This window comes from Plectrocnemia conspersa, unplaced genomic scaffold (genome assembly GCF_051122295.1).
Source record: "Plectrocnemia conspersa isolate PC_06_02 unplaced genomic scaffold, ASM5112229v1 ptg000011l, whole genome shotgun sequence".
NCBI classification, from domain to species: Eukaryota; Metazoa; Arthropoda; class Insecta; order Trichoptera; family Polycentropodidae; genus Plectrocnemia; species Plectrocnemia conspersa.
Window position 1 is genome coordinate 9004821 of NW_028277175.1, and position 15609 is coordinate 9020429.

The window sequence follows — 15609 nt, forward strand, 5'->3', positions numbered from 1 at the left end:
TGAATCATTAATGGTCTATACCAATGTTCCTTATTAAAATCTTTGCGAGCGTTGGGTGCCAAAAAAGAGACTATAATTGATATCAATGAAATTGTTCCTAGTATTACCAAATGCATTGAGTTCCATGTTAATTAATAAATAAAATATTGTTTTAAATCATATAATAAGTAATTTAAAAATTATTATGTGTACAATGTTGCACCTTTATGATTCATTTTACCACTGAAACCGATAGGAATCGCAATTAAAGTATGTAGAAAACCGCAAAAATGCAGTTACATAAAAATAGAATAATAAAATATGTTTAAAATGTATTAAATTCAAGAAAATATTTTAACTACGCTCTCATTATTTCGCCATTTGCGCTCGCTTTTCGGGGTTTTGACAGATATAATTTTATTAAAAGTTAGTTGAACTTCCGCGTTTAAAGAATCACATTTTGTATTTGAATAACAATGAGTTCCGTATTGAAAGAGAAGAACGTTTCTTTCTGTGTTGATTTTAGTTTCTATTCTCATTGTATTATATTCGAATGTACTAGTTATTTTCTTCGCATATAATATAGGGTCAAATATGTATTTATTTCTGTATTATAAATTAGTATTAAGCAACAATGTGTTAATTAAACAATGCATATTGATAAAAATATATGTTGAATATGACACGTATAGATATATTAATATGTTTTATAGACGTCAAATTACTTATTTAGATAAGAAAATCGATTATTAATCGGATTAGTCAATGGTTTAATTTACGGAATAAACAGAAATTTTCGATAGTAATAGAAATCCAAACATTACTACATACATATGTGGTTAATTTAACATAATGCAATTTATACTACATAGAAAGTTAAAGAAACTCAAAAACAAATTTGTTTATACTTTCAAATATAGTTATTATTAACTATATTTTTAAATGAAAAACTTTAGTGAAACATGATCAAATTTGACGCTGCTTCTCAATAACTGTTAATATGATCCTCAGCTTATTGTACTTTCAAAAAGAGCAAATATATCAATTACGCGCGTACGCACGAATGTCATTTAATTATTGACGTCGAGACGAAATCAATATCGTTGTCGAGAAATGGGAAGAAAAGTGACACATTTTATTCACGAACTGAAAATATAATATTGAAATAAAAACCATCTAAAATGATTACATATATGCACAAAATCCTTCACAACATTCATACATACATTATCTCGTTCAAGGATGAGGTTATATTGTTTGATTTTAATTTTAATCACTATCCATAGCAAAATATATATGTACTCGGATCACGTTTTTGCAATTGCAACAACCAATGCCTTTGGTTGCTTACAGAGGAAGTGGTAAACTTTTTATTACAGTACAACATTTAAAAAGCGCTAAAATACGTGCCACATTTGCAAATTGGGTTTGATGTTCGAATCCCGGTGCGTAAATGAAGATTTTTGTTAGCGAAAATTCTGCAAATTTACACGTATGAAGTCGCGGGCGATACAAAATAAACTAAAATAAGCTTTCATGCGTCTTGGATCTATTTCGAGCGCACTTTGGATTTCAAGTCTCAATGTCATCATACACAATAGTGGCATAACTAAATGAAATGTGCGTGAAAGTTGCGATAATAACACGCCGTAATATCGTCTTAATTATTCGAGATAAAAGTAGTTGTATAAGTACATATAACTATGTATCATTGACATGGACTTTAATATTATAGACTGTCTATAATTTGTGAACCGAAACCGACGTTGCACGAGATTTTGATTTTTTAAATAGATAAATGGAATAATGGTGCTTAAACAAAATGTTTATTTTATTGCAATTAATCATCTGCTCTCTTTTTCGTCATATAATGAAAGTATCCGTTTCATTAAAACTGACTATTCGAGAGACGAGAATCTTGGTCGAACACTTATCGGTTAAAAACGGGAGACTAAGATATATAATATTTAGGGCAAGGTCTACTTTATCACTTTAACATAGTCAACCAATTTTTTTTAAATTAAAGCAAATTTATATTATGTTTTTTTTTGCTTCTAAAGCAATCTAATTATTTTAAGGTAAGTAATAAACAAATTTAAAATATATTTTTGAAAATGGATGTTGACAAAATTATGGCTAATTTAGAATCTTATGTATGTAATGCAATGTATAAAAAGCAATACGTAGTAAAATATAAGTGCATCTTGTTTTTTTTTTCATTGTGTGTACATGAATATTCAAATAAATGAAATATTAACCATTATACATCGGTTTTAATTTTCTATTCAAACATTTTTTTGACTTTTTAATTAAATTTTATTTAAGCAAAATATGAGTACCCCGTTAAGTAATGAAAAAATATCCGAAAACCTGGTCATGAATTTGGCCGGAATTTTTTTTCTGTTAGATATTGACAAAGCTTTCGACAACAAATTTATTAACCATCGTTAATAAATATATTTTGTAAATGTTCCTATTTTTCATTTTATTTTTACCACATATAATATAACAATTTATTTCTAACCTTTAAAATTTCATTTAATTTAGTTTACATGGCATAAATTAACATTTTATTGCATATTATAACTCCCAAGTTTGTTTCGCATGTGTATACATATGCTGTTTCTTAAAAATTAGAATAATTAAATGCTTAGTCATTTTCGCTCGCACGTATGCCACTTTCTGAAGATGATTTGCAAAATCAAACTCTTTCAACATTTATTGCGGAAGTTTCCTAAGGTTTACTTCGATTTTTTCAACTAGACTTACCGCGAAAAAGTGGAAAATCCCGTGAATGGACGTATTGACGTTTCGCGTGTACTATGCATACATTGAGTAGGTAATCGATGAGGCGAAACAACGTGCAGCAATTATGTTAAAATTATTACTAACACGTCAATTGATTTCAATTGTTCAAACAGTAACGAACGTAACAAGTAACTCACTGGAGTTTCACAATAGGGTTTTGTTTGTGGAGAAGACGAAAGAAGAAATTGATTCGCAAATCCTTATTTAATTAGACTACAGAGTTGAATTTGAAATAAAACATAATGGGTTATTAAATTAAATAATTGTGCTAAACGTAAATCTGCATAAATTGTTACTTTGTATAAACATACAAAGTAATTATTTTTAATAATTAAAAATTACTTTTAAAAATATTATACACGATTATTTCAGTACAGCTTAAAAAACGCATTTTTCATATTTACCATGAAAATTATATAGTTTTTTTTTAGAGAAAAACACATATTTTTACAATGAATTAATAAATTAAATATGTGTTTATAGGTTGATTAATAATATCACTCTTCAATGAAACGGCCTTCTTATAAGCGAGTTTTACTGTACAAAAACCCAATCATTTTACTGCACATTTTAATAAAAAAAATACTATTGTAAAACATGAAAATGTTAAGGGTCCGAAATGAGGTCACTATTGACTGTTAACACTAATATTTGATTTAGTATTTGTGAACAATAATTTAATAGTCAAATATATAATACACGAACTAATAGTATGTGAATTTTGCAAAGTCATGATGATAGTGCAAATATATATTTTTAATCGGTTTGAACCAGTATTGAAAATATTTAAAACGATGTTATTTTATATATGTTCTTGAAAAAATGTATTTATGTATTTAGTTACAAAAGATTTTTCTTATTAATTGGCAGACAGAAATAGGCGTTCTAGTTATTTTCATAATTCCGTTTTATTATTTGAGAGTTTAGAATTTTTATTTTCATTTCTCGATTTTCACGAAAATTCTCGATAAATTGTGATATATAAAAAACTACATGTAATTTATAGTATGTAATTATAATAATACAGTATAGTATTGTTGCACAGAGACCTCGATGATCATTGAAGAAAACAAACTTCAATCGGATGATGATTTGTTACAATGGAAGTGAATAATCAAATGACCAGAAGGGATCGATCAATTTCGATTGATTATAGAGCGTCAAGTTACGAAGGAATTTCGTGCTTCTGTATTTATTCCAGAATCGTAGAGAAATTTGCAAATAATTGCTTTCGATTCTTCACATTTTTCATATTTCAAACAAGATACAGGTACAAAAATCTCTCTTAATTATTGAAAAACCGATATTACTATTATTCTACTAACAAGAAATTTGTTTCACTCATAATTTTTCCTTCTATGTATACAGGTACGTCATTTGGGAAGAGCAAGTGGAGGATTTGCCCCCCTTGAATTTGGTCAGAAAAATGCATGACTTTTAATGAAATCGAAATATTAAAAAAACGACCACTGACTGGCCAACTATTGTCTCCCTCCTCCTTGGAAAATATGAAATGACGTCTCTAATTCTATACCAAAAATTCTCGGGTTATCCCTAAAACATTTTTTTTTAAATATTCTTGAAATAGATTTTAGTCTAATGAACTCATATTAAAATACATTTTTACTGGTAGATATATATTTTTACCAGTGAAAATATAATTTATCTGGCAGGTTTTCCATATGTAGTAATATATATATTTACATACAGATGATGTACAAATATTACACTGAATGTATATTTTTTAGTGGAGTTATATTTTCACTAGTGAAGTCCATATACATTTTCACCAGTAGATATACATTTATACTAGCGAAAATATAATTTAACTGATAATTTTATGTTGCTCTAAAATGTCTATGAAAATCAATTTGACAGTTGCGAAACATTTATTGCTGTTCAAACCCAAAACTAACCCAATGAAAGTTTTAATACTAATTATAGTTTTAAAACTTTCATTAGGTTACGTCCAAAATACAGATTAAGCTAATTCATCTCAGGGAAAATATCGTATCTCACATATACTATTTTTTTAAACATGATAGCTATCCTTACCGATATTACTAAGGACTTTTGATATGAGAGCATTGGTTAAACTACATTTAAACCGAATTTTCGTCAATAGGAGAGCGCAAAAATAATTATCACTTCTCAGAAGTCAAACATTTACGTCAAAAGCAATAAAATAGCAGTGGGAACGCTCGGTAACGAGCGCTCCCACGCTGATAGAAAAGTCTCATTATATAATATATGCAATTTTATTTTTGTTGATGTATGCAAATATTATATTTATATAAAAAGTTTATATACTAAATTTTATTTTTGTCTCGATTTTATTATCTCAATATTATCAGAAATAATTAATCATGATGTTGATGTATTTTAATCAAAATATCAACGCAAGTAAAATTTATCTTATGGCTAATATTGATTATATTATTTTTTAAAGTAATGATAACAATGCAATACTATTTTTTTAATATACGTAGAATTTATTAAACAGAAAAAAAATATTTCTATGTACTTTAAATACAATATATAATATTTGCAGCATTAAAATATGCTAATTAAATTGTTTAAAATTGTTGTTAAAAATTGTTTTTGTACTGTACAAAAAGACTATGTATTTGTTTTGAACGTTTTAATATATGTGTAGTTAAAACTCATAAAATACAGGATGTGGTTAAAGACATTAAAATTTTTAAATAAAATGCTATTTTTATAAAAACATATTTTATCAGTGTGTTTACTTTAATTTTGGTACCCTTTGGTTACGAATTTACGATTTATTTGTAGGTTTTTTAACAAGATGCAGTTGTGGACTATTTAATTTAAAAAAACGTCCATCAAAAGCCGCAAAAAATAGTGTGTAAAAAAAAATGTAATTAGTATAATATATTAATATCTACTATATATAATATTTTTTAAACGGAGTTACGATTTTTTGTAACTAGTTGAAAAAATACTTTTTAATTTAAATTTTTAAATGTTTTTATCTCGTGACTTTTTAAAGATTTAATTTTTTTAGCCGTTTATTTACGAGATATATTTTTTGAATAAGTTTTTTAACGTTATCATTCACACTACTGCAGTTATCGTGTCCTCAATAAACCACATAAATGACCATCACAAAAAACATTTGGAAAATCTACCCAATAATATATTATGAGCTAAATACTGTTATCTATTATAAAATATATATATAAGAAAATATAAAATTAAAAATATTGATTAACACTTTGATTGCCATGATCCGATACAACGGCTTTTGTTACTCTAGCGATAATTGTATTTGCTTCAGATATAAATATATATTTTTATGAACATTGTTTTTTATTATGTAATATATCGAAAACTACTATTACTATAAACTTGTTCAGCAGCATTATTTTATTCAAAATTTTCTTCCATTAGAAAATGTTGAGAATAAATATTAAGTAACTCTAAATATTCAAATAAACTAAGTGATTACAATATAGTTGGATAACAATGAAAAAACAGTGCAACAAAAATGCTTGAAAACTTTGACAATATTATTTAATACTAGGAATATAATAACAACTCAAAAAAGTCTTACAAGTAAAATATAAAAATTAATATATAAAAAGAAACTTAACTGTTTAAATCTTTTTTTTGTTATCATAGTGACTTAGTTTTAAGACAAAATAACAAGAGGCACATTTATTAACTGAACTGAGACATTTCAAAGAAAGAATAACAAAACAATATTAACGAGATGCCTTATTCGATACAATTTAAGCGATGTATCTAATATGTTAATATAAAATAATATTTTAGAAACATTAATTTAAGGTAGAATTATTGATCCAGAAAAATATAAATAAATGGCTACAAGTTTACTTATTTATTTGTAGATTTATTTTTACATAGTAAAAGCTTAATGCTTAGTAAAATGTGGATTTCAATATTTATGTGTAAGGAACAAAACCCCATAAAAGCTGATAATATGCACGGTAAATAGCATGAAAAATAATGAAGGTCAATAAAATATTGTGAAAGAGAGAGTTTCATAAAATAGGCACTATCAGCAAAGCTATTCTAGAACTTCGTCGTGTGTTTCGCAAAACAAGTGATCATTTTTGATAGGTTTTCATTTATAGTGTTACTTTATAAACTCAATGTATAATAAAATATCAATAACATCAAAATAAACAAACGATTTCGGTCATATTCTCATGAATGAAACATTGATTTAATGAATGAAAATTCAGTCTTACTGCTTCCAATGCTCTTTTTATTTATGTATTATTATTGTATAGAACAGTATTGTCACAAACACACACAAACGCGAACTGGTCGATAACAAAATAGTATAAAATCGCTATCGACTGTACGATGAGTTAGTTTTGTTTTCAGGTCGATTTTCAGTGCGTAAGTCGAGACATAACCTCGCGCAAAGTGGAAAAATCGCGACTGATGCAGTCGCATTGCGAAGCTGAAACGCCGAGGGGCAAGGGCGAAAGAAGTGGTGGGGCACTGGCCCCCAGGGGCGTCGTCCCTTGGCCACTCTGACCGACAAAACTGTCGCGGAAGCGTTGGAATCGGAATCAAATAGTACACTGGCTCGAATACGAAGGTATAGGTTGCGAATTTCAAGTTAAATATATAATTGTGTATACGAGAGAGATTAAAAACTAAAGAGAAAAAGAGAGCAGCACTAGACTTTTTGTAAGGTCATGTAAACTGTCATTAGTGTCTCTGAAAAGTTTTATATTAACACGTTAATTTTTTACTAGCGTGGATTACATCACTGAAGCAGACATTGTGAACTCTTTGGAAACATCTGGTCTTTCATACACAATGACTCAATGAAATGTTAAATCGCATGGTCTTGTCGGGCGATTGACGTCACCAAAGCGTGAAATAATGCGACCTGGGAATTTTTCACGCAAAACATGTGTGGAAAGTTACGCCTTCTTGTTAGAATCACGTCTTTAAGATCAATATCTTCGATTTAGTACCAAAAATACTTGGTTATCATACACCTAGAGCGTTCACCGTTCACTGTTGCAGTCCGACCTTCATATTTTTCAAAAAAGTTAGGCCCACTGACACCGCCTGACCACAATGCGCACCAAACTACCTTTTGGGCATGTAATGCTCTCTCGTGAATCACATATGTATTTTGTAAGATTTAGAGATAAGAATGAAACCATAACAATTAAATATTATTAAACTCGACACATTAACTTTGTTATGAAATATAAAGAAAGCCACATGGAATGCTAACGAAATGTGTGCACACACCAGCAGTTGCGCTGGCTGAAATTCTTTAAGTTTTATCAGCTTTTCGTCTATATCCGAACCTCAAAAATCACGTAGAAGAGCAAAGATTCGTCAGCATAAGAAAGAGAAAAACGAAGCATTTTCGAGCTAAGTTGTGCTAATGTTACAGAGGTTTCTTAGCACAGATACATAGCAGCTTCACGCCACAAAACACAAATATTTAAGAAAAATGCAAAATAAAAATTTGTAAAATACGAAATTATAATATTCCTAAAAAAAATAAAAACAGTAGTTTATTGATTACGACATGATAAATCTCCTAGCTGCGCTGTTTTATAAACATAATCTACTTTCAGATGGCTACATTTTTATCCCTAGGTATTATTGCAGTCCGCGAAGAATAGTAAATATGATTTGTGTCCCACGTTTAAATTATGGAATTATGAATACATGATAATTTTATAATGTGTCCATAGTATCGTATCGGTAAAGTGCTAGGATCATAATCTATATTTGACTCCCGCATTTTACCATCCATAAGTATGCTATTAATTTAGCGGTTCAAGATATAAAAGCCATATGTTCAATTACATGACAATATAAACAAGTACTTTTAAAAAAATTACAGCCATAAAAAATTAACTTATTAATTTCTATAAATGTATAAATAACATTTAAACTACATTGAAAAATTTTCATATTGTAATTTTTAACTAATATTTATCATTTGTTGTTAATGGAAAAACAGCGATTTTGTAATATGTTTTTTTTTATAAAATAAAGATGATCAATTATTAAACAGGCTATTAATAATGCTTTGAACAGTATCGCCGTACATGTACGGTGGTCAATCTTTCACTGTTTTAAGGTGTCCTAGATAGTTATATATTAAATAATAATAATCAAAAAATATTATAGTTATATAATACATTTATTAATATGATTTAATGTAAATGATTTCTATAAAAAGTAATACCAATAAATTAAAGAGTACAAAATAAATAAACTGAACAAAAACATTTTAAATTAATTTTATAAAAACTATTGAGTGCCTTTGAATTGATATAAAAAATCCACAAAAGTCGAATAACATGTAAAAAAATTAAAGTAATTTACTAATAGGAAAATGTTAAAATAAATTGATAAAATACACTAATACAAAAAAGTAGTAAAATAAATCATAGCAATAAAACGTTAAGAATCACCGATTTTTTCTATATTTTACTTTAAATGCAATATAAAATAATAATACATAAATAAAAACAGAAATAATTATGGAAAAATACTTTAAATTAACTCACTCTCTGTATACTCACAAATTAACAAATGTGTATAAATTAACTCACTACTTAAATCATAAAGGGTTAAGAAATACTTAATCAAACAAAAAAATCATTATCAGTAAAACTGATATATTTTGAATAAGCTTACAGTTTCTAATCATTCAATGAACTTTATTGTTTGCTTAAAGCAAATAGTTATTAATTTATTTATATGTAATCGCACCTATCAGTTGCATACGTCATATTTAAAAAATGCACATATCTTATATTGTATACAATAACAATAAATTATCTATAGAGTTGTATTGCATTTCATTGACGTATTATTTTTTTATTCTATCTTATTTAAAACATGTTAATTAATATGCAATATTGAACAATAATTTTATAAAATAGACGCGAGTGACAAACAAAAAGTTGCTAAAAAACTAGTGAAATTGCGTTTATATTCGATTGACTGTACGTTCAATATGACAATCAGCTGACGAAGGTCACCCTAGTGACCATGGCGACGGCGTGCTACGTAGATCGAACATATCTTACGTCACGCACGAAAAGTTCACGTAAAAAAGCTTCGAATGATTAAGAATTTTCATCACTCGTCGTCGGACCGAGCGCTAAATGAATTTATTTATTTAACAATTTAATTTATTTAGTTTCTTCCGAACAAACGTCAGATGGTGCTGGCCGCTAAAACAAGTTTTACGACCTACGTCACTCGCCTTTTTCTTGACAAGCGGTATCGTGAAAATCAAAATGGCCGAAAAGGACTTCTTCAGAGACCCGCCGGCGAGATATTTAGGTATTTATTAAGTTTTCTAAGTCAAACACGATGTATTATTGTTCAATATCAAGTTTTACGTTAAAGGTAAAACATAACCTAAAAAAGTTTATTATGTAACAAATCTAAAGCATATCAAAGTTTATAGGTTGATAATTTACGTCATATGGCCAAAACCATTGTGATTTAAAATTGTGTTAATTACTATTTTTAATACTTTTATTGACGACGTGGATGTCATACACATTAAATGAAAATATATATTTTTAAAGATGGCGCTTTATAGCTTTTCAAAGATGGCGCACGAAATATTATTTTTAATAAATCATTTTATATTTAAAATCAAATAACAATAATATTTTTATTTTATTTAATAATGTCAAATATAATATATTATTAATTAAATTTTTATTATGCTATTTTAAAAGATGGCGTATTTTATAAAGAAGTATTATATTATTTATTATATGGTAGTATTCATTGAAAATAGTCTATATTAAAAAATAGTATATAAATATTTTTGCGTAAAATATTTTGATCAATTAAATTATTTTTGTTACAATTTCCAATTCTAATATTTTTTTAAAATATTTATATACTTCAAATTCTTCGTAAATTGAGATTTGAATCTCTTAAAACTATATTGTTTTTTCACTAAACTGGAGTACTACTGTTATTTATTTTCTTATTTTATTTATATTTAAATTGTGATATCCCAATTAAATTATAATATTTGTGTTAATTTATTATAAAGAATTTTAAATTTTAATATTTATTTCTAAGATTACCGATAATTTAGGAAATTCTAAATATAAATAACAATGTAAGAGTAAGACAAAGCTCAGGAAAGTCAGTGAATAAAAATTTCTGGCAATTTTCTCTACATGGATACAAAATCTCTTCATGGATAACAAAACAATTTACTATAACATACAATTTTAGGTGATTAATATTAGGGACGTACTATTTGTGTTAGTGAGCCAAAGAAAGGATATCTCACCACACATACGTATTGCAAAGTATTTTCTAGTCCCCAACTACACGCACCCAAATAGCACGTCCACAATTTATTGGGGGCTTACTGTATTTGAGAAAAATGTAAAATTTATGAAATATTCTAAATATTATTTACAAATAAGTAAATTCAAACAAAAATAATAATTTGAAAAAATCGTGATATTTAAGATGAACGTAAAAAGTATATGGCAATTTGCTTCATTACATAAGTTGCAGAAGACGGATATAAAAGGACTTTCTCCAGAACCCAATATTTGAACCACGAATAGATATAACTATACCTACAATATTTTTTTGAGTTAAAACTCAATTTAAATTTAAAAAAAAACATGTTTTCAATTTCGTGAAACAGTCGAATTACATGTGTTTTCAAACTCATTAATCTGCTTCTTACATTAACGATTTAATGTAAGAACTGTTGCCATACAAAGCTTAGATTAACTAAAAAGTAAATGATGAAATTAAATTTAAATTAGCAAAATAACTACGATATGAATACTGAAAAAAATTGTAGTGTTTTTTATATTATAATTTCACTTTACGTGCATGGTTAGTAATACATTCTTAAAACAGCCGGAGTGTACCAAAAAAATGTTTTTAGTATATTTATATTAATTAAAATTTACAAACCTTTCGTCCTTCTTTATGTATTCGTCGCTAAAGAGATCCATTTTTCTTATGCTAATGTCCTATTCCAGGTTACTCTAACGAAGTGGGCGAAGCTTTCAGGAAGATAATCAAAGACCGCTACGTTCACCTCAGCTACGGCGTCGCATGCACCTACGTAGTAGCAGATACAGTTGATAAAGCATACAAAGCAAAACAGGTAATAAAACATAACACAATAAACATAATTATTTTGAACGCGTAATATTGTTGTGTTTAGAGTTCTGGATCTAACTGCAAAATGCTCATAGCAGCTGGTGATACATTACTTTGGCAAATGTTTGCTTCTGTTATCATACCCGGTATCACTATCAATCGGTGAGTGCACTATAATTATGGGATGATATCTTATATGTTATTATAATTCACTATGTTTAATCGTCAGAATATGTGCCGGAACGCGATTTGCACTGGACAAAGGAACAAAGCTACCGGGACGCCAGTTGAAGCTGGTCGCAACGTTCGTAGGATTATTATCCATCCCGTTGATCATTCACCCCATCGATAAAGGGGTACATGTGATCATGGACACGACTTACAGAAAGTATTTCAAAATGTAAATTTGTGCTCAAAATATTTTTTATGGTGCTTACAAAAAATGTTTTATATATTGTGCGGTAAAAGTGTATTATATTTATATATACATATATATATATACCATATGTGCAGCAGAGTGTACGACAAAAGATGTTGCCGAAGCCGTTCACGTGCCTTAAATGAAACGTTTCGGTTTATTCTTTATTGTTTTATTGGTGCGATACGCTAAAAATTGTATCCTTCAAAAATTTATTAGCAAATATCAATGGAACATTATAACAATTTGCGAATCGAAAATCGATGACCTGCAACCTTGATACATAACAAAAAATTTAGGTGTGAATCATTTGATTTTTGAATGTGTAACAATCTGAATATTGCAAAGCTTATTAAGATTTTATTTTGCCATCTACACGTGATGTATGTAATAAATTGCTAAATATGCTTTATTATTGTTTTAAACATGATTTTTATCTCAGAACTACAATTTGGTATCTGAGAGTCGATGAGAGCAAAAATGATTGACAAAACAAAACAAAAAACGTGTTCATAAGAGTTGTACAAGAATGTATCTTACAAGCGTTAAATTAACTTAAAGTGGATCAAATATAATTGGACCGATTTTTTAATTTTATTGATGTATAGTAAATAATATATCTGGAAATATAAAAAATGATATTTTCTATATACAAGGTGCAAATTTAAAAGTCCAGTTTATTGGCCTTAAGAAATTGACGATTGATTGTTGTTATTCTTTTCTTATTTTTTAAATAATAAAAAGTTCAACAGAAATTTTTATATATTATAAAACATTATTTTTGCATAACTTATATTATATAAATATACTGACAAAATTAAAGAAATTGTTTTTAAAATCTACACTAACGATGCGATGTTAAAAACTTTTTTTCAATTTTGTTAAATTATTTTTAAAATATATGTTGGTACTCTAATATGTTAAAACCTCAATGCAAAGACACGTTAATCGATATATAAGCATTCCGAAATATTAATCAATATTATAATTAGAATGTTATTTTAATAAAAACCATAGTTTGTACCATAACTACAGTTTAATCATTCTGATTTATTTTCAATAGTAGTTAAAGACATATTTCATTGTAACTACTAAATAGATTTTTATGAATAAAATAATATTTTATTAATTTTCACTTTACGAAATAGAACAGTATTTCTTATAATGTTACTACAATTTCTACCCACTTTAGAGCATTATAATGCATTTACAAAAAAATATCAGTTTATATATTATTGCTTTTGGGTCTTTTGTATTAATTTGAATGATTTTGAGGAGCAGGTGAAAAATGCCGAATAAATGAAATATGCAATATATTTGTCTAATACATGATTAAAAACGTAATACAATTTAATTTTATGTTTTAGGCAAAAAATATTTATTATGTGAATTTGGCATTCTAAAAAGTTACTATTTAAAAACATTTTAGACTTTTAATGTCACGAATATTTATATTAAAAGTATGTCTAATAAAAAATCACAGTTACGCATAATAACTATGTATTCACTATTTTATTATGGTTATTTAAAAAAATACATACGATTATATTTTAAGGCTATATGCATTTATATTAAAAATAGTGATTGTTTGAAACACATAAATAAAAATCACAAAAAAGTATTATATTATACATAGAAAAAATTTGGAATTATAAAAGTGTTCATTTACTGATGTTTTGACGTTGATCAAATGTATAATCTTGTGCCAATTTATACAAGAAATATATGTATTATCTGCACTTATTAGAAAATCATAGTTACACTCGTTTTAAAATTATTAGATTGTAGCAGTAGTTATGAAAATCTAGACATTTATTGTACTAATTTTGTAGACTTCCTTATGACGTATCACAAGATCAGATAATTTAATAAAATAGTTATAATTCACAATATTAGCCGTGGAAATACATTAGCAATGTATTAGCATTGTTTACGTGAGTGCATTTTTTATTACAGATGCTTTAAATTATTATTAAAAAAATCGATTTGTGCCTTTTCAATAAAATAAAATTGTTTTTACCGACCACTGAGCATTTGCTGGACTGTTGGTTGAACATAGATCTTGGAAGCACTAACAATTTAGGTTGCGAAATTTCAGCAAATTTGATATAATCAAATGCAATTGTTTAGCAGTGTTAGCATCTCTATTTGGTGTTAATTTTAAATTTTGTTATCGTGTAACGTCTGTATAAAAGGTTGTGCCTGACACGTGTAATTATTGTAAAACTGTAAAATATATTTTTTATATCAATATAATTGAGAATAATTTGCAATATACAGTAAAAGTGCAATTAAACTCCGATATATTATATAAGGAGCAATATTGCTTTCATTGTTAAATGAGCTTATCTATTTTTTATGTATTATAATTTAAATCTTACACTCAGCAATACAATTATATTAAATAATAGATATTAATTAGGAATATTGCTTGTTTATTGAGAAAGTTCCTACACTGATTTAAAAATTGGACAATTATTGCTGAAAATCTGACAATGTACGATTGTGCCAATGATACACTGAAATAATTAAAATTTAGAACGTTATTTTGTGAAATAAGAATTATTAGCATTAGACAATTAGGTTAATAGATAAAATGAGACGTGATTCTGATATTTGTTGTTAAAAAACTGATATTCAATTATTGATGTATCATATTGGTTAATAACCGTTATAAATTTATTTGTTATGTTTGAATTATAGTTTTGCAAATGGTTTTGTAGAACTTATAAGAGCAATAAATCTATTATATATACATACAATTATTTATTTACTCAACCTCGACACCTGTTTAATTAATAAGTGATTAAATTATTTTCTTTTTATTGACAACACTGTGACGTAATATATGAGAGAAATTTTAAACACAACTTAATTATTATATTATTAACGTATGCAAAACATACAAAAATTATAATACAATGGATTTTATTCAAACAATCCAAAGCTATTACAACCATGAGACAATTTTAATTGCCTCGAAGGAATCATGTTATATATAATAGATATGTTTCCACTGAATTACACATACATATTAAATTTTCCATTTGACCGTTTAGATAAGACCTTCTTGTGCATTCCTGTCAACTACTTACATTCTACTTTATATAAATGACCTATAAGCCGCTTTGCCAACTAAATCAATAATAGTTTCTTGTTATGTTGTCTTGACATTGTTGAATTTTTTTAATTAGATGTTTACAGAAACAGTGATTTACCACTAAACAGAAGAACAAGTTCATTAACAGCACTAT

General features: G+C 27.0%; 2 protein-coding genes across 8 annotated transcripts in view; one reads left to right on the forward strand and one right to left on the reverse strand.

Moving 5' to 3' along the window:
* Positions 1–15609, reverse strand: part of Prestin (solute carrier family 26 member prestin) — a 56186-nt gene that overhangs the window by 18528 nt on the left and 22049 nt on the right. For 2 of the 7 annotated variants that reach the window (XM_088197776.1, XM_088197777.1), the window contains exon 1: positions 7026–7223. Coding sequence is in view for 3 of the 7 variants with exons in the window: in XM_088197773.1 (XP_088053899.1) it covers positions 11746–11786 (41 nt within the window). In the remaining 4 variants the exon portion in view is untranslated. Of the gene's footprint in view, positions 1–1205; positions 1503–7025; positions 7224–11745; positions 11896–12439; positions 12500–15609 lie in introns of those variants that run through there. The other 5 variants (XM_088197786.1, XM_088197778.1, XM_088197773.1 and 2 more) reach the window with 4 other exon arrangements.
* LOC148229385 (mitochondrial fission process protein 1) lies at positions 9821–15110 on the forward strand. Its single transcript, XM_088197787.1, has 5 exons — positions 9821–9880; positions 9974–10119; positions 11814–11941; positions 12002–12099; positions 12167–15110. The coding sequence occupies exons 2-5, from the start codon at positions 10074–10076 to the stop codon at positions 12339–12341; spliced, it is 447 nt and encodes a 148-aa protein (XP_088053913.1). The 5' UTR covers positions 9821–9880; positions 9974–10073; the 3' UTR covers positions 12342–15110.

Coding starts and splice junctions, on each gene's coding strand:
- LOC148229385 (XM_088197787.1), top strand. CDS start 10,074: ATGGCCGAAAAGGACTTCTTCAGAGACCCGCCGGCGAGATATTTAG. Junction 10,120..11,813: donor CCCGCCGGCGAGATATTTAG/GTATTTATTAAG, acceptor GTCCTATTCCAG/GTTACTCTAACGAAGTGGGC. Junction 11,942..12,001: donor AAGCATACAAAGCAAAACAG/GTAATAAAACAT, acceptor TGTTGTGTTTAG/AGTTCTGGATCTAACTGCAA.